General features: G+C 39.1%; 1 protein-coding gene across 1 annotated transcript; it reads right to left on the bottom strand.

Moving 5' to 3' along the window:
* Nucleotides 1–21,650, bottom strand: LOC117324416 (proto-oncogene c-Fos-like). Its single transcript, XM_033880265.1, has 5 exons — nt 21,569–21,650; nt 11,659–11,875; nt 8,505–8,612; nt 8,094–8,324; nt 1–507 (listed from the first exon to the last, which is right to left on the bottom strand). Exons 2-5 carry the CDS (start codon nt 11,866–11,868, stop codon nt 310–312), a joined length of 747 nt encoding a protein of 248 aa, XP_033736156.1. The 5' UTR covers nt 11,869–11,875; nt 21,569–21,650; the 3' UTR covers nt 1–309.
* Between the last annotated feature and the right edge of the window lie 3,745 nt (nt 21,651–25,395).

Genomic DNA, 25,395 nt, shown 5'->3' with positions numbered 1-25,395 from the left:
CAACTTTAAAATGATTTTCAATGCTGAATATATCTTCAAAAAATATTTTATGTATTGTTTTGAAAACAGTCACTTTGATTTAATTGTTAGAGTTCCATGTCTCCTCGGCCAAAACAGCAATGTATGTCCATCACGCTTCAAATAATACTTGCTTCGTAAACAATGGTGTAATACCTCGGTATCTTTCTTGACAAAAGTGAGGCTCTGTCGTTCCATAAATTATGTGAAACTCTTACCCTGCTACGTCGATAATATTAACAATACGTTTGACATACATCGTAAATCGGACATTCGTTTTTTGGAGAGAAATTACTGTACACTTAACAGGGAAACCTTGTTTACTTGGCTACTGTTGGTCCTAATAGACGAGCACTTCTTCATCACACACTTACGGACGGGAATCGCTGTGTTTTGTATCTGATGAATGGCTGATTGTTGGTTGGCTGCAAGGTGATTAGCTGATTGTTTGTTTGGTGCTAGGTGATTGGCTGATTGTTGGTTTGGTGCCTGTGTGACGTGTAAGGGGTTCGTTACCAAGTCACGTCTTGGGATTCGAGATATTTACTACATATTACCCTAAGTACAATATATACATATATGTGTTCTGCTATAAGAGCGTAACGCCGCCCGGGCGTAAAAACAATGAGTATGATTGTATCCAGTGGTTGTCTGACCACTACGTAATTATCTATACTACTAACAACAGGGATTCTGAATGCCGCTACCGCGTTACTAGTAAAACCGCTGCAATACGCACTCTGCTAGAGTCTGTGTATATGTTAACCCACGCATACAGCACCAGTCCGTCCGACCGCCGTTCTCACTGCTGTCTGCAGCGAGCTCCTGTATGCGGACATATATACACAACAACCCGACCGCTAGCTATACATCGGTCAGCCTCCCAGAGTTACCTGTACACTGACCTGCCAACAGTGCACTGCCAACAGTCAACTGTCAGGCTCCTTATCACCGCTGTGATAATACAAGTACAGTACCGTAACCCTGTCAATCCGCTAACCTCACAGTGTGTTAGTATTCCAGCCTTATTCAGGCCCACACTGTTTTCTATGTATTGCTATGCTATATAATTATACAGCAGAAAACCTACCAGCGTTGCTTGATCTTCTCTCCTCGAAATCAGAATCAGAATGAAACCCGAGCAGCTCAGCTCACCTGTATTTATACTAACGAAAGTACCACGTGATAACAGATATCTATGTCTTTTACATGTTTTACTGGGACGTAACGTTGAAGCTTCTGCCGGACGAGGTCTACTTTCGTTTTCCATTTCCCGCCAAAAGACCTACTTTCGCTTTCCGTTACATTACCCACGCCTCCGGGTATAAGTGTCCCCACATACCAATTATGAACAAGTGAAAGTTTCATGCATTACATTTTATTAAACAACTATAAGGACTACTTGCTCCTTAAACAAATGTCTTTTGTTAACTGTTACTGGATTTGAATGTCCAACTTCTCGTTGATAACCTATTCTACCCACTGTTCGGTAATGACTTCCTTGATGATTTTTCTCCCATCCTTATCGTAGGTGACCGTCTGTTTCTTAGTAAAGGTCTTCACAGGTGCTTCAGTCTGCGTGCTTGCGTCAAAACTGAGCCTTGCGTAGAGGAATCCATGCGCACCTGTCATGGTGAAGTTGTCAATTGTGCCCTTATTGCTGTTAACAAGGGAAGTACAAGGCCTGGCTGCCTTGGGTTTAGACGACGATACCGGCAATGGAGAAGTGCGCTTTCTGATCGTAAAGTCCTGTGCCACTTGCTTCTCAACAGGAGCTTTCTCCAAACTCTGCAGCTTTGCCACTTTTTCAGCCAATGGTGATTTAGCAGGAAAGTTGTCGGGACGGTTAATATCATCATCTACATTAGTAATGTCTCTGGCGTCTTGTGGAGCAATACTATCACCAATCTCTTCCTGGTCCGTCGACAGTGGACTCAGAAGACTGCCAGGGTCTTGCATCTCCCACTCATCTTCGCTCTCCGAGATGGTCTGCGCTTCCCCATGTCCAGTACGTTTAATGTGCCGGTCGAAGTCACATTTCTTTATGCTTGCGTAATCGCAACCAGAGCACTCATATTTTTTCATTGCCCTCTGCCGGTTCCCACAGTCAACCAGATGTTTCGCCCATTCAGCTTCATCATCAAATCTTCCAGCACACATCGGACAGCGATTGCCTGCCTGTCGCGGAGTTGTCTTTGTCTTCACCATACTTCTGAAATATATAATGGAAATATCCCATTTCACAAAGTATTGATGTAACCAAAACGTACATTTCAATGACATGGAAAAAAACACATGTATATAACTGGATTGTACATTATTCTATTGACATGACTATACTACAAAGTCGCGGTGCCAGCTCGGAGGATGTCTGCTGCGACGCGGGCGACCATGTTCTGGTCTTTGTCCCGAGTCAACGGCTGTATCGACATCAGTGTCCTCCGCTAAATCCTGGCATTCTGGAACGGTTTCGTGTTCCGATAACTCAAGACCAGCCTCATCTGACTGGTGCTTTGAAGTTTCAACTTTCTTCTCGCCGCGTAGTACTTGTGATTGTTGACGCTTCATACTGTCCACATGTATTACCTGCGGCTTTCCGCTGTATCCACAAGGTATCTTGTACGTAACGTCTGTGCATTTCTCCATTACCTTGAATGGTCCCTGCCACATGGACGTTAGTTTCCTAGATGTGCCTGGTTTGACTCTTGGAAAGAAGATAAAAATACTGTCATTTGGCTTGTACTGGTTCCAGTAAGCCTTTTGGTCATGGTATTTCTTCTGCCTCCTCATTTCGCCATCGGTATGCAACCTCACAAAACGATGTGCTTCTTCCATGCGTTCTTGAAGTGTCCACACCAATTCATTCTGAGGTATGGATTTAAAGTCTACTGGCATCTCATATTGTATGTCGAGTGGTGTTGTTACCTCTCGCCCCAACATCAGGTAATTTGGAGTGCAACCCGTGGTTTCTTGTTCAACCGAGCGATATACCATGGTCACGTACGGCAGCATTTCATCCTAGTCTGTGTGATGTTCGTTGACAAATGCACTAAGCATTGTCACCAAGGTTTTATTGAACTTCCACCATACCATCACTCTGGGGATGATACGGTGAAGTACGTGTTTTTCTCGTACCAAGGAGTTGGCACATCTCTGCAAATAACCTGCTCTCAAACTGAGCGCCCTGATCAGAATGGATTGCGTGCGGCATGCCGAACCTTGATATGACTTCCTCCACTATCAGAGTCGCAATAGTGGTTGTCTCCATGTTATGCATTGCGAAACATTCCATCCATTTCGTATAGTACTACTAACTACTAACACATGCCGGTTGCCGTTTTCTGTTTCAGGTAAGTCAGTCAGTATATCAACGGCTATACGCTCCATCGGGAAGCCTGACTGGACTATTTACATTGGCGCTCTGTTCTTCCGAACTGGATTTTTGCGTCTGGTGCAAATTTCACAGCCGGCAACATACCTCCTAGTATCCCCTTGCAGACCGGGCCAGTAATACCCCTGCCTTATCTTACAGAGAGTCTTACGAACTCCCAAATGCCCTGCAGTTCTACAGTCATGGTATTGTTGAAGTATGTCCCTTCTCTCACCAAGTGGTACGACCGCTTGTAGCTTTGTACACAGGTCTTTGTCGGCTGCCTGTCTCTGTTGTATGACGGAAGATGTTTCCGATGATTGAGGTCCAATATTCTTGCTGCTGACAGCTACTGCGGTATTTACTACACCCCGGGACTGTTCCTCCGAATCCGAACGATACCCACACTGCTTGTATGGGATACGGCTAAGGGCGTCAGCATCGCCATGATGGACTCCACGCCGATGTTCGATTCTCATGTCGTAGGTGCTCGCTTCTAGCCATCGGATAAGTTGGCCCTCCGGATCTTTGAAGTTAAGCAGCCACCGCGGAGAGTTATGGTCCGTGCGCACAAGGAATGCTCGACCGTACAGATAGTGTCTGAAATACTTCACGAAGTCTACTACTGCCAAAAGCTCTTTCCGTGTGACGCAGTAACGTCTCTCGCTCTTGGTCAATGTGCGGCTGGCGTATACAAGGACCATTTCCTTACCATCAACAAGCTGCGACAAAACGACTCCCAGAGCATTGTTACTGGCATCAGTATCCAGAATAAATTCTTTGTCAAAGTGTGGCTGTGCAAGAATCGGAGCTGTCACCAATCTGTTCCTTAAGGTATCAAAGGCGTCTTGGCATTCCTTGCTCCAGTCAAACGCCTTGCCCTTCTCAGTGAGCTTATGCAAGCATTTGGCAATACCCTCAATGTTTTCAATAGACCTTCCATAGTAACTGCACAGGCCCAGAAATGACAGAAGCTCCGTTACGCTTGAGGGTTCTGGCCATTTCTTCACGATCTCTGTTTTCTTGGTGTCTGTTTCTACCCCCTTTTCGGAAATTATATGGCCAAGAAACTCAACGCGTTTGGCAAACAGATGCCACTTCTCGTTTTTAACTTTAGCCCTGCCGCCTGAAATCTATCAAACACTCTCTCCAGGTTCAACAGCATCTCATTGAATGATTTACCTAAAACAATCACATCGTCTAAATATACCAGACATATGTCCCATTGTAACTCGGCCAAGACAGATTCCATCAGCCCTTCAAACGTGGCTGGTGCGCAGCATAAGCCAAAAGGCATCACCCGAAATTGAAACAAGCCCTTTCTGGTGGTAAATGCTGTTTTTGGTTTATCTCGAAGCGTCCATTGCAACCTGCCAATAGCCCGAGCAAAGGTCAAGCGTAGGGAACCAATGGCAACCTGCTAACTTATCAAGCGGATCGTCAATCCGCGGCAGTGGATATGCGTCCTTGACAGTCACATCGTTAAGGCGACGATGGTCGACGCAGAAACGAGTGGTTCCATCTTTCTTTTTGACCAATACCACACCAGAGGACCATGGGCTGGTTGAGTGTTCAATGACTCCCTTTTCCAACATATCCTTTACATGTTTGTCTACTTCCTCTGACTGATGCACCCACAGGAATGCGCCTCATTGGTTGTTTGAGAGGTCGCGCGATACCCGTGTCTATTTGGTGTTTTGACTCAGTACGTCCGAAGTCAGCGTTTGTGGCGGCAAAAACACCCTTGTACCGGAATAATAATTCCTCCGCCCGGCTTGTGTCCTCTGTGCTTAAATGAGTTTTTGATCGTTCCAGCAACTGTTTGATGTCTGGTTGCTACTCATCCATTTCCTCCGGGTCTGTCCTCCGTTGTAAGCATTCTCCCTCTGTCGCCTTAGCAATACAAGTACCCGAGAAGATTGTCTGTGGTGTATCAGCCGTATTCAATATACGAATCGGAACAGTAGGCTGGTATTTGACCAGAGACCTGGCTACCAGTCCTCTATCCGATTTCAGAAAACTTTCTAATGCCTCAAGTACAAGGTCATTTGTTGGTTCCAGCGTGCCATCGGGCACTATGATACGACCAGGAATTATTAATTCGCTGCGCGCGGGGAGCTCCAATTTAGAAGTCACACTCACTCGATAACACCCTACTTTTCCTCGAAATTTGGTAGGCACAATAACGCCGCTCATTATCATCTGACTCTTGTCCGTGTCTACACTGCAACGATTATCCATGAGAAAATCCAACCCCAGGATTCCATTAACGTTGATCTTGGCTACAACCGCATCTGTCATCCTCTCGTTGTTACCAAAGTTTAACGAGAATCTACCTCTGCCTTTAACATCTAAAGGCTCTCCTCTGGCTGTAATGATTGTCTGGGAAACTTGGTGTAATGCTGGCCCAGCCATCATTTTCTCATAAAGCGAGGTCGTGATAAGCGTATCGGTTGCCCCAGTGTCCAGTTGTAGGTTAGCCTTACTGCCTTGAATGGACACATTTATGAACATACCAGCCTCCTTAGTACAAGAGGCAGCTCCAACTGGACGTGCATCATCGCTATCACTGGTAGTGGCGGGGACTTGTTTGTTGGAGTTTTTCTTTAACTTGGGACAATTGGGCTTGATATGCCCCTCCTTGTTGCAATAGTAGCAACGGAAGGTTTGTGTGCCTTTAGCACCACCGTTCTCTTTCCTTGGTCGCTTACGTTCTCCAGAAGCGGTGCCAGACTTCAGGTTAGAGACATCCTTCTGCAATGATTCCATCTGCTCCGTCAATGTCTTTATCGTGGACTTCAGCTCGCTACCATCCGTACTGTCCTCATTCTCGTTATTTTCGGTAAGGGTTTGGCACAGAAAACCAGTACCGTCATCCTTCCGCTTTTCTGCTCGCTTAAATGTCTCTAGCTCTACCGCCAGCTGTACAACTTCATTCAGGGTCTTTGGTCGGCATTGCTTTATTCTGATACGCGTATCCCCGTCACTTAAAGCATTAATAAACTGCTCTTTTGCCAGTGTTTCAAGCACATCCACCGGTACTGTAGAATACGCAAGTGTCGTCGATCTCCGTATTGTCTGTCCTAACTCTAGCAACGTTTCTCCGGCTTTTTGTCTTTTTGAGCGCAATTGGGCACGGTACAATTCCGTCTGGTGGGGTGGCGCAAACCTGTCCTCCAGAGACTTAATCAGGACAGAGTAGTGTTGCTGCCGGTCATCAGGCAAATTATCCGGTACTCCCTATGCTTGTTCTCTCAATGATACTGCCAAGAACAATCCTTTCTGTTCCATAAGTCATTGGTTAATACTGGCACACGCCTCAAACTGTGACTGGTAATCGCAGGCCCCGGGTTTTATATTAACAGTTTTTCTCCCGGTATCCGTACGCTACTCTACACGATAGCCCCTGCTAGGGCTGTTATGACGATAGCTATCCTGTGGTGCAGGACCAACTCCTTGATACATTTCCGTATCATACTGGCCAGAACGCGCTCCATCCCTTTCGTAACTTCCGAAATTCGGGCTACTTTAACAGTTGGCATAGTCCTTCCGACCACTGCCCGGGTTATCCATCTCCTGTCTACACCCATCTCCGGTCCGATTGCTATAAGGTGTAGAAGTAGTGAGCGCTGTGTTGGTTGCTACACCGCTATCCAGTATTTGAGAAAGCTCCCCACGAAGTTTCTCTATCTCAGCCTCAACAGATTTACTATCGTACCCTCCTTCAGCCATTTTAACAACAATTAGCAATACAGCAAAGCACTGATATTTTATATAAATTACAGCTTTTATCTAAAGCCAAGGGTAAAAAAATACATAGATTATCGGATCCCAACGCTGCCACCACAATCTTGTGACGTGTAAGGGGTTCGTTACCAAGTCACGTCTTGGGATTCGAGATATTTACGACATATTACCCTAAGTACAAAATATACATATATGTGTTCTGCTATAAGAGCGTAACGCCGCCCGGGCGTACAACAATGAGTATGATTGTATCCAGTGGTTGTCTGACTACTACGTAATTATCTCTACTACCAACAATAGGGATTCTGAATGCCGCAACTGCGTTACTAGTAAAACCGCTGCAATACACACTCCGCTAGAGTCTGTGTATATGTTAAACCACGCATACAGCACCAGTCCGTCCGACCGCCATTTTCACTGCTGTCTGCAGCGAGCTCCTGTCAGCGCACATATGCCTCCCAGAGTTACCTATACACTGACCTGCCAACAGTACACTGCCAACAGTCAACTGTCAGGCTCCCTATTACCGCTGTGATAATACAAGTACAGTACCGTAACCCTGTCAATCCGCTAACCCCACAGTGTGTTTGTATTCCGGCCTTATTCAGGCCAACACTGTTTTCTATGTATATTGTAATTCTATATAATTCTACAGCAGAAACCTTCCAGCGTTGCTTGATCTTCTCTCCTCGAAATCAGAAATCAGAATGGAACCCGAGCTTGATTGATTGATTGATGGGGCTTAACGTCCTTGTTCCGGTTATAACCGAGCCTAGGACACATGGAACCCGAGCAGCTGAGCTCACCTGTATTAATACAACCGTAAAGTACCACGTGATTTCATATATCTGTGTCTTTTATATGTTTTCTGGGACGTAACTTTGAAGCTTCTGCCTGACGAGGTCTAGTTTCGTTTTCTATTTCCCGCCAAAAGACCTACTTTCGCTTTCCGTTACACCTGGTAGCTAGGCGGATGATGTATGCTTTGAACGTAGAAAGTGTCTTCGAAGACATGACTACCGGCGCCATTTTGACCTTGTTTTACTGCCGACTGTATGCTTGTTCTGTATTTGCATTCTCCATACTTTAAATGCCTTGTAACCAGCTTCTCAAGACGTTTCTTCTCATGATCTAATCGCTTCATATCCGATTGTAAATCACACCGTTTTATCTCCAGCTCCGTGATCGTCTGTATCAAACATAAAACACAACTAAAATACGGTTGAATAATGAGAAGAAGGTTAAATAACTCATTTCGTATCAGAAGGTTATTTGTTAAACGGAATATATCCATGATTTGAAACATTCTTTGAATGATAAGAATATGTAAAAAATCTGTGAATTTTAATTTTTAAGGGAGATCTCAGACCTTTTCAAGATCCTTGCAGTATTCTTTTTTTCTCCGTCGACATCGTACAGATGATTGCCTATTCTGTTCCCGCCGTCGATAGAGCTTTCGTACTTCTTCATTTCTCAGCTAAATATATCAAAGAAATAAAGAAATGTAAGATACATATTCTACATGTAATGTATAAAGCCCGTAACAATAAATATACAATGTATTGCCCATCATGTTTGTTCCTATAATCATACAACTATGAATGCTATATTTGAGGTTATTATTCTTTGTTTACCAACCTGAGGAACTCCCTTTTTATTTCTAGTGGTTATAATCATAATATATTATCTACATTATTGTTTTACGCCACAAGGTAGCTTACTCATTATTATTCGGGCTATCTATCCGCTTTAATATACTGCTAGGGGCGAATAGAGTCAGATTTCCTTCCTATGTGAAAACGCCAAATTTCTCCGACCCGGCATTTGGTGCGCTTGTCTGAGAATGTTTTTTTGTTTGTTTTTTCACTTTTCATCCGTAGCTAATGTATCGATAATGCACATAAATCGAAAGACCACATATCTGTACATTACTCATCAAATTTCTGCAGATGTGACAGATTTCACGGTCATGTTTACCATACACGCGATGTATGTCTCGCCGGAAGATATACATTTTTTTACCCGGGTAACGTGAACTAGACCTTATGTGACCATAAAATGCAAAATGCAGCAAAAACTGATGGGACTTGATATGTGTATGTTACCCCAGGCTCCACATTGGTAAGGGAATTGTGAATATATTCCTAGCCAACAACGTTGTTGAGTGAAGAGGTACTCAAAATATGTAACAGAGACCCTCAATTTCACCCATAGATATATTCATGATATGTTTTCATTAATAACAAAAAAATGTTCAACGACCAAATCGATCGATTAAACCAAGCATTGATTCGAAAGATCCATAGAGATGAATACCATAGGAGTGGTTCAAGGTCGACATCAGGAAGGATTATATTTCCTATGATATGAAGGCAGACATGTTCTATGCTTGTTGATACACTAGATCTCATTTTGAGGATGTGACCTGAATTTGAGTGTCGTCGATGAAGCAAACTTTTACCATTCCAGACCCCCTTGTCTTATCCTCTATATATTTATCGATTTTGATTTAGAATTACGATTTAGTTTTCATAGCGGTATGTTCCCTTTATTTTCTATCAATTGGGCGAAAATATGTGCACTGTTATTTTTCAATGCCCCCAGACGCCACATTTCCCTCAGGAAGATGTTAGCTATTGTTTACATTAAGATAGGAAAACGACGCGTTTGGGAGTTGTTTGGTGATGTTCAGATAGGAAGAATTTAGACTGGTACTGAATGTTGATGCATGATTTTAGTATGAACATTAGAATTGAATTTCAATAAACCTCTTCTTTAGACCTAAATACGCTTTCATCAAATACCTTTCATAAAAAGAAGGTACGTCATATGCTTTAACAAAATTCCCTACTGTACTTTAGACAACCCCGCGCTGGAAGCAGCGTGAAATGTTTATTTTGTTGATTTCTAATGAGGAATACTCCATTTTTGTTTGGAATGATGCATATATTGACAATTTAATGGTATACAAATTTCGACCTAGCCTATATACTTACATACAGGGATTGAGGGAAGGGGTCCTAATTAACGAAGTGGGCTAAACTTTTATCAGACTTCTTGATACCCAGAAACGCTAGAATCATTTGTTTTAACAAAAGCAACTATCTGTATATCAGGTGACATTTCGTTATCGGGTAGGGTCTTTTGTTGTGTAATAATAACTACATATTACAAAGTTGCAATCAAAACATGTGCTTCTATTTGTCATGTTTATATAACTGGCCATGTTTATTACAGCATTTATCAGTACAAAATCTGCGTCGTTTGACACGGATATATGTACTTTAATGATATTGGATTTCCTGTTGTTATCATGCTGTGTTATCAGCTGCATTGCACATAATGCGGATACATAACCGGACGTTCGTGATTATATTAGTTTCAGGAAATATCATGAAATTATTTCAGGATTTTAGCCTCATTTAATGGTCGGAATTTAACAATACAACCATTAAAACAGAGACAATAATAGTATACTAGTATACAGAATAATAACTTTATCATAAATCATGTGCGGTTTATTACCATACTCAACAAGGCCGAAACATACATCTAGATAGATAGATAGACCTACAATGATCAAATGGTAAATATATATCACAGCATAAACACAAGGATGTAAATATATCACAGCGTCAACACAAAGATGTAAATATATCACAACGTCAACACAGGGATGTAAATATATCACAGCGTCAACAAAAAGATATATAAATATATCACAGGGTCAACAAAGATGTAAATATATCACAGCGTCAACACAAAGATATATAAATATATCACAGGGTCAACACAAAGATGTAAATATAACACAACGTCAACACAGAGATGTAAATATATCACAGGGTCAACACAGGGATGTAAATATATCACAGGGTTAACAAAAAGATATAAATATACCATAGTGTCAACACAAGGATGTAAATATATCACAGTGTCAATACAAGGATGTAAATATATCACAGGCTCAACACAAGGATGTAAATATATCAGTGTCAACAAAAAGATGTAAATATATCACAGGGTCAATACAAGGATGTAAATATATCACAGGCTCAACAAAAAGATGTAAATATATCACAGAGTCAACACAATGATGTAAATATATCACAGGTTCAACACAAGGATGTACATATATCACAGAGTCAACACAAGGATGTAAATATATTACAAGGTAAACACAAGGATGTAAATATATCACAGGGTCAACACAAGGATGTACATATATCACAGGGTCAGCACAATGATGTAAATATATCACAGGGTCAGCACAATGATGTAAATATATCACAGGGTCAACACAAGGATGTACATATATCACAGGGTCAGCACAATGATGTAAATATATCAAAGCGGCAACACAAGAGAGTTATGTTCGATGAAGTTTCGATTGTCATCCCCATTTGGTATGTTATGTAATGTCCATAATGTCATCACTTTTTAGCCTAATATTGCTATGTTTCTTTTGTTTATCATATTTCCATTGTAATCGCTCTACGGACTTTTACTGACAGGTCGTTTACCTTGTATTCCGGCTGTGATGTCTCCCCCACCACCATTTCCTCCTGACCAGATGACATCCGCCGGTATAGTATGGTATACCGCAGCTCCTGTTTGATCAGTGGCATGGTGGACCGATCTCTCCGACTTTCTTCGATAGCCTTCACCAAATTGGCATCATCAATTTCCTCAAACCCCTCTGTATTGACATTCCGGATTGTAGAGTTAGCCATGCTTATCCTTTAGAAACAATGAACAACAGAGTATGGAAGTGCATTACATTTTCAAAAGATTGTGTGCATAACTTGCTTGGTCGACTGCAGTAAAGATTTACTCATGCTTACAATATATAAAGTGCCCTGTATCGTGTCTATAAAAAATGTACATATCATTGCTTACCTAGGTGAAACATTGCTGACCTGCAGGAAATTTTGGTTTCAGTTTAGTGGCTTATAAATAGACACACATACTTTATTCGTATAGTGGATTCGTCTATATATCAAACGCCTGGATAACAGAAAACGTTGGCGCCACAATTAACGTTCATTATTTAAATGCAGGAAGCATACGACATCTGGGAGGACCGAGCTCTAATGCTATAGTTTTGTTGAATGGTTTTTGTCACCATTCCATTTGTTTCTTCTTGTTATTTGTTGTTCCTATTGATATTAGTCCATAAAAATAATAAAATGAGGGAAAACCTTTATTTTTCTAAAACAAAAAAAATTAAGATTAATTGACATTCGGTACTTATAAGTAAAGGTGTACGTAATAAGTAGTTGGTGATATTCACAGAGGATTTACTTAAAAATTGATACCCGAGGACTAGTTCTGGCTTGGACAACCACAAAACAGATTAGATAAACAGTATTGTTTTCCTTAGGTCAATGAGACCTTACCATGTACTGCAATGACCTAAACACTTAATTAAACTATAACAGTTTGATTCCTTGTCAACGAATTAATTGTGATGTCCAGAGGAACAGAGGATAAGAACTGCTTTCCGTATTGGAAGCACCACCAAGTGAACACTTATAATCAATATATCTACTGAAGACGCCGTAGACAGTAAATACGAGGTTATCCTCACAACATATAAATTAATGTGTATCTGTATTTATTCACAAACATGTAATCGAAACTTTTAAACAATAATAAAAACCTTCTGAAAGCGGTACCTAATCCTTAATTACCTTATATGGAAGTGTAAAATCGATCAATTAACCCATGTTCGATTAAGATTTCTGATTTGAACAGGGAATCAATAGACGTTACCTAACCCTGTACAAGATACACGAATATTGATCTAAGGTCGCGTATTATAGACAGTAAACATAATATCTGTTATTATAACGTCAAAGCAAAGCAAACATTTACAGATTAGTTACGCAAACATTAAAAAACAATCATACATTTACAGATAAAAAACGCAAACATAAAAAAAATATATATTCACAACAAAGAACGCAAAAAAAACAACAACACAGACATGCATTTACAACAAGGCACGCAAACATAAAAACAGTCGTCATACATTTACAACAAGATACGCAAACAAAAAAACAGCCGTCATACATTTAAAACAAGATACGCAAACATTAAAACAGCCGTCATACATTTACAACAAGATACGCAAACATAAAAAAGTCATACATTTACAACAAGATACGCAAACATAAAAAGTCATACATTTACAACAAGATACGCAAACAAAAAAACAGCCGTCATACATTTAAAACAAGATACGCAAACATTAAAACAGCCGTCATACATTTACAACAAGATACGCAAACATAAAAAAGTCATACATTTACAACAAGATACGCAAACATAGAAAGTCATACATTTACAACAAGATACGCAAACATTAAAACAGCCGTCATACATTTACAACAAGGCACGCAAACACAGAAGCATACCACCGTGCAAAAGCAAGTATGAATATTTTTTGTCCATCAAAAACAATATAAGTGTACTAATGATCATAGTAATAACGATAGTTAAAAATTACACTTATAGTTAAATAAGGTATATCAGGGCAAATAAATGCAAGAAGGATAAAAAGCAATAAAAAGAGGGACACGACTAAAGCAAAGCCTAGCGAAATTAAAGCGTACGGATAAACATTGACTGCATTAGAGCATTGGCGGTAAACTGAAATTTTTCATACAAATAACAAGTCACAGACGCAGTAATGAAGTAAGCTGAGCTCATAATATTGGCAAAATAGGTAAATTAGGTACACGATTCCGCAAGTTAATAAAACTGCTTTGATACTTTTAAGACTTAAATCTCGCGCGACTCATATACCAGTATAGAGCCTTTATTAGTCAAACAGATCCCAACTCCACACTCTAGTGCCCCCGGTATTTATATAGAAAACACATGTATCACTCATCCACAATTAACATTATGTTATTGTCAGCGGGCCAAAGTGGAAATTTCCACAAGTAGATCATGGGATTTCCAGTCTACACACGTGACTAAAGGCAGGGAATTCCTAGGATAGTATTGATCACATTTGTCTACGTAGAGGTCTCTTATGTGCCAAATATTTGTCGATTATAATATGTGTGTGTGTGTGTGTGTGTGTGGGTGTGTGTGTGTGTGTGTGTGTGTGTGTGTCTGTGTGTGACCCGTTTGGTGCAAATTGTATTTGAAAATTGAGGATCCAGACAATATTACAAAACAGTTTATTTGTTTTTCATTTTGAAACATGTATTTGTAGCACCAATTTTAGATAAGGTCTCCCATAGTTCGAAATGGATAATCAGGATAATGTGTCAATGGAAAGCAAAGTATGTTTACTAGTATAATTGTTATTTATGTCGAGATTAATATTTCCATTTGCTCTGCATTGTCGCCTTGCAAAAGGAAATAAAAAGTTACCAGATGATAATTCTCACCTAGTTCCCATTGGTGAAGTGAGATGAAGTGAGATGAAGTGAGATGAAGAAAATGTTCGCCGCCCTTAATGACTTCTTTTTGTCTGACGTGATTACTAGTGTATTTTTTATGTCACAAATATTCCCGGTAATGTATTGATTAAGATGTTGAAATTGACGATTTGGTATTTAATTCCACGGACTCTATTTTTGTTGGGAAAGGTTGCGTATGCTCGCCAGGTCACAAAAACAGGTCCCGTTGAGCGGAAAAAATTTGAATTCGGAATGCATAAATACTGTTGCAGTGGACTATAAAAAAACTGAAATCTAAACGGAAATATAAGCATTAAACTACTTTCTGTCGAATGTCATTGTACTGTAATTCTCAGAGGATTGCAGATTATTCATAATGCGCTAGCTCTATTTGTCTGCAATTATGTGAGGTTTATAGGACAATATATCACTTTACGAAGAAAACAGTTTAATGTTTAATAATTGTATGAATCACAAAGATTTAAGTTACCGATACACTATGATAACGATTGGCAGATAAATAAATACATAAAATAAATAAATAAAATGATCATTAATGATGGATATTTCTGTGTTTATTTATAAGGATAGTCTACGTTGTTTGTTAAAATATCAATGTTTTGATAATTATGGAGACAAGAAAAAGGAGGTAAATTGGTAACATTTTTAACACGGCTTCAAAACTACCCAAGACAATCATATAACATTCTATTTGTAATCACTGAGTACTGATTACATTAAAATACGTTTGTACTATTTATTATTTTATATTTTAAATAAAGCATTCAAAGCTTACAAATCAACGAGGAAAAACAAAGGAAATTATAAATATCTAACGTCGTTCATACTGTCATGCCGCATTGTTTCTTTTTCGTACTTTAATTAATTGGTTTCATTAATGTTTATCAGAAACATTACATTCTGCCTTTGTGTATATGATTAAGCAATGAGTCTTACTTACTTATTTCTATTGTCTTTTACACTACATTAAAACCTGAATATGGCATCGCCTTTATGTTCATTTTCAGTAACTATTTGAACAGAAGCAGTAAGTTAGCCGAATTATAACGACTGCTGGTCTGATTGATATATTTAAACCTTATATATCAGTAAGTCTACTTGTTTCCAGCCTGGATTATTGAGTGAGAGTTTTAGTGATTATGTATGTATTTGACCCTGACCTCAATTGTTGATTGATAGTGTTGGTCATGCTGTATTAACTTGACCCTGACCTCGATTGTTGATTGAGAGTTTTGGTGATTCTGTATGCTCTTGACCCTGACCTCGATTGTTGATTGAGAGGTTTGGTGATTCTGTATTAACTTGACCCTGACCTCGATTGTTGATTGAGAGTTTTGGTGATTCTGTATTAACTTGACCCTGACCTCGATTGCTGATTGAGAGTTTTGGTGATTCTGTATTAACTTGACCCTGGCCTCGATTGTTGAATGAGAGTTTTGGTGATTCTGTATGCTCTTGACCCTGACCTCGATTGTTGATTCCGAGTTTTGGTGATTCTGTATGCACTTGACCCTGACATCGATTGTTGGATGATAGTTTTGGTGATTCTGTATGTTCCTGACCCTGATCTCGATTGTTGAGTGAGAGTTTCGGTGATTCTGAATGTACTTGTCCCTGACCGAGAATTTTGGAGACTCTGTATGACCTTGGCGTCTATTTATCGTTGAGAGTATTGGCGATTATGTATGTACTTGGCCCTGATCTCGATTGTTGATTACCTTCGGCCTCGACGAATATACTCTCGACCAGTTCCATATTCTCGCGTACACATCAGGTCTATTATATTATACTGTTTATTGTGTAATGTTATAAATGTAGGTTGGTATTTACTGTGTAATGATGTGAATGTAGGTTGATGTTTATTGTGTAATGTTGTGAATGAAGGTTAATGTTTACTGTGTAATAATGTGAATGTAGATTGATGTTTACTGTGTAATGTTGTGAATGTAGGTTGATGTTTACTGTGAAATGATGTGAATGTAGGTTGATGTTTACTGTGTAATGTTGTGAATGTAGGTTGATGTTTATTGTGTAATGTTGTGAATGTAGGTTGATGTTTACTGTGTAATGATGTGAATGTAGGTTGATGTTTACTGTGTAATGTTGTGAATGTAGGTTAATGTTTACTGTGTAATGTTGTGAATGTAGGTTGATGTTTATTGTGTAATGCTGTGAATGTAGGTTGATGTTTATTGTGTAATGCTGTGAATGTAGGTTAATGTTTATTGTGTAATGTTGTGAATGTAGGTTGATGTTTACTGTGTAATGTTGTGAATGTAGGTTGATGTTTATTGTGTAATGTTGTGAATGTAGGTTGATGTTTATTGTGTAATGTTGTGAATGTAGGTTGATGTTTACTGTGTAATGATGTGAATGTAGGTTGATGTTTACTGTGTAATGTTGTGAATGTAGGTTGATGTTTATTGTGTAATGTTGTGAATGTAGGTTGATGTTTGCTCTGTAATGTTGTGAATGTAGGTTGATGTTTACTGTGCAATGATGTTGATGTAGGTTGATGTTTACTATGTAATGTTTAATGTTGTGAATGTAGGTTGATGTTTGTTGTGAAATGTTGTGAATGTAGGTTGATGTTTATTGTGTAATGTTGTGAATGTAGGTTGATGTTTATTGTGTAATGTTGTGAATATAGGTTGATGTTTGCTCTGTAAAGATGTGAATGTAGGTTGATGTTTACTGTGCAATGATGTTGATGTAGGTTGATGTTTACTATGTAATGTTTAATGTTGTGAATGTAGGTTGATGTTTGTTGTGAAATGTTGTGAATGTAGGTTGATGTTTACTGTGTAATGTTGTGAATGTAGGTTGATGATTGCTCTGTAATGTTGTGAATGTAGGTTGATGATTGCTCTGTAATGTTGTGAATGTAGGTTGATGATTGCTCTGTAATGTTGTGAATGTATGCTGATCTTTATTGTGAAATGTTGTGAATGTAGGTTGATGTTTACTGTGTAATGATGTGAATGTAGGTTGATGTTTATTGTGTAATGCTGTGAATGTTGGTTGATGTTTACTGTGTAATGTTGTGAATGTAGGTTGATGTTTGCTCTGTAATGTTGTGAATGTAGGTTGATGTTTATTGTGTAATGTTGTGAATGTAGGTTGATGTTTGCTCTGTAATGTTGTGAATGTAGGTTGGTGGTTGCTCTGTAAAGATGTGAATGTAGATTGATGTTTATTGTGTAATGTTGTGAATATAGGTTGATGTTTATTGTGTAATGTTGTGAATGTAGGTTGATGTTTATTGTGTAATGTTGTGAATGTAGGTTGATGTTTACTGTGTAATGTTGTGAATGTAGGTTGATGTTTGCTCTGTAATGTTGTGAATGTAGGTTGATGTTTACTGTGTAATGATGTGAATGTAGGTTGATGTTTACTGTGTAATGATGTGAATGTAGGTTAATGTTTGCTCTGTAATGTTGTGAATGTAGGTTAATGTTTATTGTGTAATGTTGTGAATGTAGGTTGATGTTTACTGTGTAATGTTGTGAATGTAGGTTGGTGGTTGCTCTGTAAAGATGTGAATGTAGATTGATGTTTATTGTGTAATGTTGTGAATATAGGTTGATGTTTATTGTGTAATGTTGTGAATGTAGGTTGATGTTTATTGTGTAATGTTGTGAATGTAGGTTGGTGGTTGCTCTGTAAAGATGTGAATGTAGATTGATGTTTATTGTGTAATGTTGTGAATATAGGTTGATTTTTTGTGTGTAATGTTGTGAATGTAGGTTGATGTTTACTGTGTAATGTTGTGAATGTAGGTTGATGTTTACTGTGTAATGTTGTGAATGTAGGTTGATGTTTGCTCTGTAATGTTGTGAATGTAGGTTGATGTTTACTGTGTAATGATGTGAATGTAGGTTGATGTTTACTGTGTAATGATGTGAATGTAGGTTGATGTTTGCTCTGTAATGTTGTGAATGTAGGTTAATGTTTATTGTGTAATGTTGTGAATGTAGGTTGATGTTTACTGTGTAATGTTGTGAATGTAGGTTGGTGGTTGCTCTGTAAAGATGTGAATGTAGATTGATGTTTATTGTGTAATGTTTGTGAATCTAGGTTGATGTTTATTGTGTATGTGGAATGTAGGTTGATGTTTATTGTGTAATGTTTGTGAATGTAGGTTGGTGGTTGCTTCTGTAAGATGTGAATGTAGATGATGTTTTATTGTGTAATGTTTGTGAATATAGGTTGATTTTTGTGTGTAATGTTTGTGAATGTAGGTTGATGTTTACTGTGTAATGTTGTGAATGTAGGTTGATGTTTTACGTGTAATGTTGTGAACGTAGGTTGATGTTTATTGTGTAATGTTGTGAATGTAGGTTGATGTTTACTGTGTAATGTTGTGAATGTAGGTTGATGTTTACTGTGTAATGTTGTGAATGTAGGTTGATGTTTATTGTGTAATGTTGTGAATGTAGGTTGATGTTTATTGAGTAATGCTGTGAATGTAGGTTGATGTTTACTGTGTAATGATGTGAATGTAGGTTGATGGTTGCTCTGTAAAGATGTGAATGTAAGATTGATGTTTACTGTGTATGATGTGAATATAGGTTGATGTTTTCTGTAATGTGTGAATGTAGGTTGATGTTTATTGTGTATGTTGTGAATATCGGTTGATGTTTATGTGTAATGTTGTGAATGTAGGTTGATGTTTACTGTGTAATGATGTGAATGTAGGTTTGATGTTTTACTGTGTAATGATGTGAAGTAGGTTGATGTTTCTGTGTACTGTTGTGAAATGTAGGTTGATGTTTAGTGTGTAATGTTGTGAATGTAGGTTGATGTTTACTGTGTAATGTTGAATGTAGGTGGATGTTTATGTGTAATGTTGTGAATGTAGGTTGATGTTTGCTAATGTTGTGAATGTAGGTTGATGTTTGCTCTGTAATGTTGTGAATGTAGGTTGATGTTTGCTCTGTAATGTTGTGAATGTAGGTTGATGTTTATTGTGTAATGATGTGAATGTAGGTTGATGTTTGTTGTGTAATGTTGTGAATGTAGGTTGATGTTTATTGTGTAATGATGTGAATGTAGGTTGATGTTTGCTCTGTAATGTTGTGAATGTAGGTTGATGTTTATTGTGTAATGTTGTGAATGTAGGTTGATGTTTATTGTGTAATGTTGTGAATGTAGGTTGATGTTTATTGTGTAATGTTGTGAATGTAGGTTGATGTTTATTGTGTAATGTTGTGAATGTCGATTGATGTTTATTGTTGTAATGTTGTGAATGTCGGTGATGTGTTATTGTGTTGTAATGTTGTTGAAGTAGGTTGATGTTTATTGTGTAATGATTGTGAATGCTAGATTAATGGTTATTGTTGTAATGTTGTGAATGTCGGTTGATGTTATGTGTAATGATGTGAATGTAGGTTGATGTTTAGTTGTGTAATGATTGTGAATGCTAGGTTAATGTTTTATTGTGTAATGTTGTGAATGTGGTGATGTTTTCTCTGGTAATGATGTGAATGTAGGTTGATGTTTACTGTGTAATGATGTGAATGTAGGTTGATGTTTATTGTGTAATGTTGTGAATGTAGGTTAATGTTTACTGTGTAATGATGTGAATGTAGGTTGATATTTACTCTGTAATGATGTAAATTTATGTAGATGTTTACTCTGTTATGTGGTAAATGTCTGTTAATGTTTACTGTGTAATTTGGTCAATGTTTTTTTTTCTTGTTTTTTTTCTTTTTGCTCTGCAATGTTGTAAATGTATGTTGATGTTTACTGTGTAATGTGATAAGTGTCCTTCCGTCTAGACCCTGTAAGGTTGTATATTGACGGTCCTTCCGTCTAGACCTTGTAAGGTTGTATATTGACGGTCCTTCCGTCTAGACCTGGTAAGGTTGTCTATTGACGGTCCTTCCGTCTAGATCTTGTAAGGTTGTATAATGACGGTCCTTCCGTCTAGACCTGGTAAGGTTGTCTATTGACGGTCCTTTCGTCTAGATCTTGTAAGGTTGTATAATGACGGTCCTTCCGTCTAGACCTTGTAAGGTTGTATAATGACGGTCCTTCCGTCTAGACCCTGTAAGGTTGTATATTGACGGTCCTTCCGTCTAGACCTTGTAAGGTTGTATATTGACGGTCCTTCCGTCTAGACCTTGTAAGGTTGTATATTGACGGTCCTTCCGTCTAGACCTTGTAAGGTTGTATATTGACGGTTATTCCGTCTAGACCTTGTAAGGTTGTATATTGACGGTCCTTCCGTATAGACCTTGTAAGGTTGTATAATGACGGTCCTTCCGTCTAGACCTTGTAAGGTTGTATATTGACGGTTATTCCGTCTAGACCTTGTAAGGTTGTATATTGACGGTCCTTCCGTCTAGACCCTGTAAGGTTGTATATTGACGGTCCTTCCGTCTAGACCTTGTAAGGTTGTATAATGACGGTCCTTCCGTCTAGACCTTGTAAGGTTGTATAATGAGTGTTATTCCGTCTAGACCCTGTAAGGTTGTATATTGACGGTCCTTCCGTCTAGACCCTGTAAGGTTGTATATTGACGGTCCTTCCGTCTAGACCTTGTAAGGTTGTATATTGACGGTCCTTCCGTCTAGACCTTGTAAGGTTGTATATTGACGGTTATTCCGTCTAGACCCTGTAAGGTTGTATATTGACGGTTATTCCGTCTAGACCTTGTAAGGTTGTATATTGACGGTCCTTCCGTATAGACCTTGTAAGGTTGTATAATGACGGTCCTTCCGTCTAGACCCTGTAAGGTTGTATATTGACGGTCCTTCCGTCTAGACCCTGTAAGGTTGTATATTGACGGTTATTCCGTCTAGACCTTGTAAGGTTGTATAATGAGTGTTATTCCGTCTAGACCCTGTAAGGTTGTATATTGACGGTTATTCCGTCTAGACCTTGTACGGTTGTATATTGACGGTTATTCCGTCTAGACCCTGTAAGGTGGTATATTGACGGTCCTTCCGTCTAGACCATGTTAAGTTGTCTAAAACAAGTATTACCTTACCTGTACACCGTGCTCAATGGTGATGCCCAGATATGTTGTGTTACTTTTTGTTTGCTTGCAGTTTACGACGACAGGATTTAGGAAATCCCAAACAGCTTATTTCCGGTGGCCGACTATGAAAGACCTCGTCAGGGATTTCCAGTTTCGATGTAAAAATGTGCAGTGTTTAAGATATGTGTATTAAATTTAGATGATATTTGATTAACAGAAGTACTGACGATAACAATGAACTGAACACGGAAAGACTACTTAGAGCACCAGCCTGTGTAAGTGTCCGTGTACAATTTCCAAAAACACGTATGACGTCAGAATTCAGATCAACAGAACATGAATTGTAAATAAAAAAATGTTCCCAGTCACTGGAAGAAATGATCATGGAATATAGTTTAATATATACTTATTGAAGGATTGATATAAATAAATATATCAATAAGGTTTTAATTAAGGAACATATCACCCTTGATCTTGATATGTGGTCATCATGGATTTCATTAAACAGCTATATGACATTTATGAAACTGTCCGTGAAATGTAATTTCCCTCCAAACTGGCCTTCTTAAGGCCATATCGGTTATCTTCGCTCCATAAATCATCATATCAATCGAAGCAAAGTGCCATTATTTTAGATTTGTCCATTTTCAGTTTTGTATCAGATGTTGATTGGTCTATATCTGATTACATGTGTTTCGATATACCATCAAATTGCACACTGCGAAAGACGTGTCGTAGTTTCAGTCAATCATTTTTGTTAGGAAACAAGGGCAGAATCACACTACATGTTCCCCCCTTGTGATAGGAGGGAGAACAGATCCACAATACGTATACGTGTAGTCCCCTAAAACAGATTCACAATACGTATACGTGTAGTCCCCTGATTCACACTACGTATACGTGTAGTCCCCTAAAACAGATCCACAATACGTATACGTGTAGTCCCCTAAAACAGATTAACACTACGTATACGTGTAGTCCACTATAACAGATTCACAATACGTATACGTGTAGTCCCCTAAAACAGATCCACACTACGTATACGTGTAGTCCCCTAAAACAGATCCACAATACGTATACGTGTAGTCCCCTAAAACAGATCCACACTACGTATACGTGTAGTCCCCTAAAACAGATACACAGTACGTATACGTGTAGTCCCCTAAACAGATCCACAATACGTATACGTGTAGTCCCCTAAAACAGATCCACAATACGTATACGTGTAGTCCCCTGATTCACACTACGTATACGTGTAGTCCCCTAAAACAGATCCAAACTACGTATACGTGTAGTCCCCTAAAACAGATCCACAATACGTATACGTGTAGTCCCCTAAAACAGATCCACACTACGTATACGTGTAGTCCCCTAAAACAGATCCACAATACGTATACGTGTAGTCCCCTAAAACAGATTCACAATACGTATACGTGTAGTCCCCTAAAACAGATCCACACTACGTATACGTGTAGTCCCCTAAAACAGATTCACAATACGTATACGTGTAGTCCCCTAAAACAGATCCACACTACGTATACGTGTAGTCCACTATAACAGATCCACACTACGTATACGTGTAGTCCACTATAACAGATCCACACTACGTATACGTGTAGTCCACTATAACAGATCCACACTACGTATACGTGTAGTTCCCTGATTCACACTACGTATACGTGTAGTCCCCTGATTCATAATACGTAAACGTGTAGTCCCCTAAAACAGATCCACACTACGTATACGTGTAGTCCACTAAAACAGATTCACAATACGTATACGTGTAGTCCCCTGATTCACAATACGTATACGTGTAGTCCCCTGATTCACAATACGTATACGTGTAATCCCCTAAAACAGATTAACACTACGTATACGTGTAGTCCACTAAAACAGATTCACACTACGTATACGTGTAGTGCACTAAAACAGATCCACAATACGCATACGTGTAGTCCACTAAAACAGATCCACAATACGTATACGTGTAGTCCCCTAAAACAGATCCACACTACGTATACGTGTAGTCCCCTAAAACAGATTCACAATACGTATACGTGTAGTCCCCTAAAACAGATCCACACTACGTATACGTGTAGTCCACTATAACAGATACACACTACGTATACGTGTAGTCCACTAAAACAGATTCACACTACGTATACGTGTAGTCCCCTAAAACAGATCCACAATACGTATACGTGTAGTCCCCTAAAACAGATTAACACTACGTATACGTGTAGTCCACTATAACAGATTCACAATACGTATACGTGTAGTCCCCTAAAACAGATCCACACTACGTATACGTGTAGTCCCCTAAAACAGATCCACAATACGTATACGTGTAGTCCCCTAAAACAGATCCACACTACGTATACGTGTAGTCCCCTAAAACAGATACACAGTACGTATACGTGTAGTCCCCTAAACAGATCCACAATACGTATACGTGTAGTCCCCTAAAACAGATCCACAATACGTATACGTGTAGTCCCCTGATTCACACTACGTATACGTGTAGTCCCCTAAAACAGATCCACACTACGTATACGTGTAGTCCCCTAAAACAGATCCACAATACGTATACGTGTAGTCCCCTAAAACAGATCCACACTACGTATACGTGTAGTCCCCTAAAACAGATCCACAATACGTATACGTGTAGTCCCCTAAAACAGATTCACAATACGTATACGTGTAGTCCCCTAAAACAGATCCACACTACGTATACGTGTAGTCCCCTAAAACAGATTCACAATACGTATACGTGTAGTCCCCTAAAACAGATCCACACTACGTATACGTGTAGTCCACTATAACAGATCCACACTACGTATACGTGTAGTCCACTATAACAGATCCACACTACGTATACGTGTAGTCCACTATAACAGATCCACACTACGTATACGTGTAGTTCCCTGATTCACACTACGTATACGTGTAGTCCCCTGATTCATAATACGTAAACGTGTAGTCCCCTAAAACAGATCCACACTACGTATACGTGTAGTCCACTAAAACAGATTCACAATACGTATACGTGTAGTCCCCTGATTCACAATACGTATACGTGTAGTCCCCTGATTCACAATACGTATACGTGTAATCCCCTAAAACAGATTAACACTACGTATACGTGTAGTCCACTAAAACAGATTCACACTACGTATACGTGTAGTGCACTAAAACAGATCCACAATACGTATACGTGTAGTCCACTAAAACAGATCCACAATACGTATACGTGTAGTCCCCTAAAACAGATCCACACTACGTATACGTGTAGTCCCCTAAAACAGATTCACAATACGTATACGTGTAGTCCCCTAAAACAGATCCACACTACGTATACGTGTAGTCCACTATAACAGATACACACTACGTATACGTGTAGTCCACTAAAACAGATTCACAATACGTATACGTGTAGTCCCCTGATTCACAATACGTATACGTGTAATCCCCTAAAACAGATTAACACTACGTATACGTGTAGTCCACTAAAACAGATCCACAATACGTATACGTGTAGTCCCCTGATTCACACTACGTATACGTGTAGTCCCCTGATTCACAATACGTATACGTGTAGTCCCCTAAAACAGATCCACAATACGTATACGTGTAGTCCCCTAAAAAAGATTCACAATACGTATACGTGTAGTCCACTAAAACAGATTCACAATACGTATACGTGTAATCCCCTGATTCACACTACGTATACGTGTAGTCCCCTGATTCACACTACGTATACGTGTAGTCCCCTAAAACAGATTCACAATACGTATACGTGTAGTCCCCTAAAACAGACTCACACTACGTATACGTGT

The sequence above is a fragment of the Pecten maximus genome, chromosome 1 (genome assembly GCF_902652985.1).
Source record: "Pecten maximus chromosome 1, xPecMax1.1, whole genome shotgun sequence".
NCBI classification, from domain to species: Eukaryota; Metazoa; Mollusca; class Bivalvia; order Pectinida; family Pectinidae; genus Pecten; species Pecten maximus.
This window is presented reverse-complemented; position numbering and strand designations above follow the sequence as displayed.

Coding starts and splice junctions, on each gene's coding strand:
- LOC117324416 (XM_033880265.1), bottom strand. CDS start 11,868: ATGGCTAACTCTACAATCCGGAATGTCAATACAGAGGGGTTTGAGGAA. Junction 8,325..8,504: donor ACTGCAAGGATCTTGAAAAG/GTCTGAGATCTC, acceptor TGTTTGATACAG/ACGATCACGGAGCTGGAGAT. Junction 508..8,093: donor ATCATCCGCCTAGCTACCAG/GTGTAACGGAAA, acceptor CACGTCACACAG/GCACCAAACCAACAATCAGC.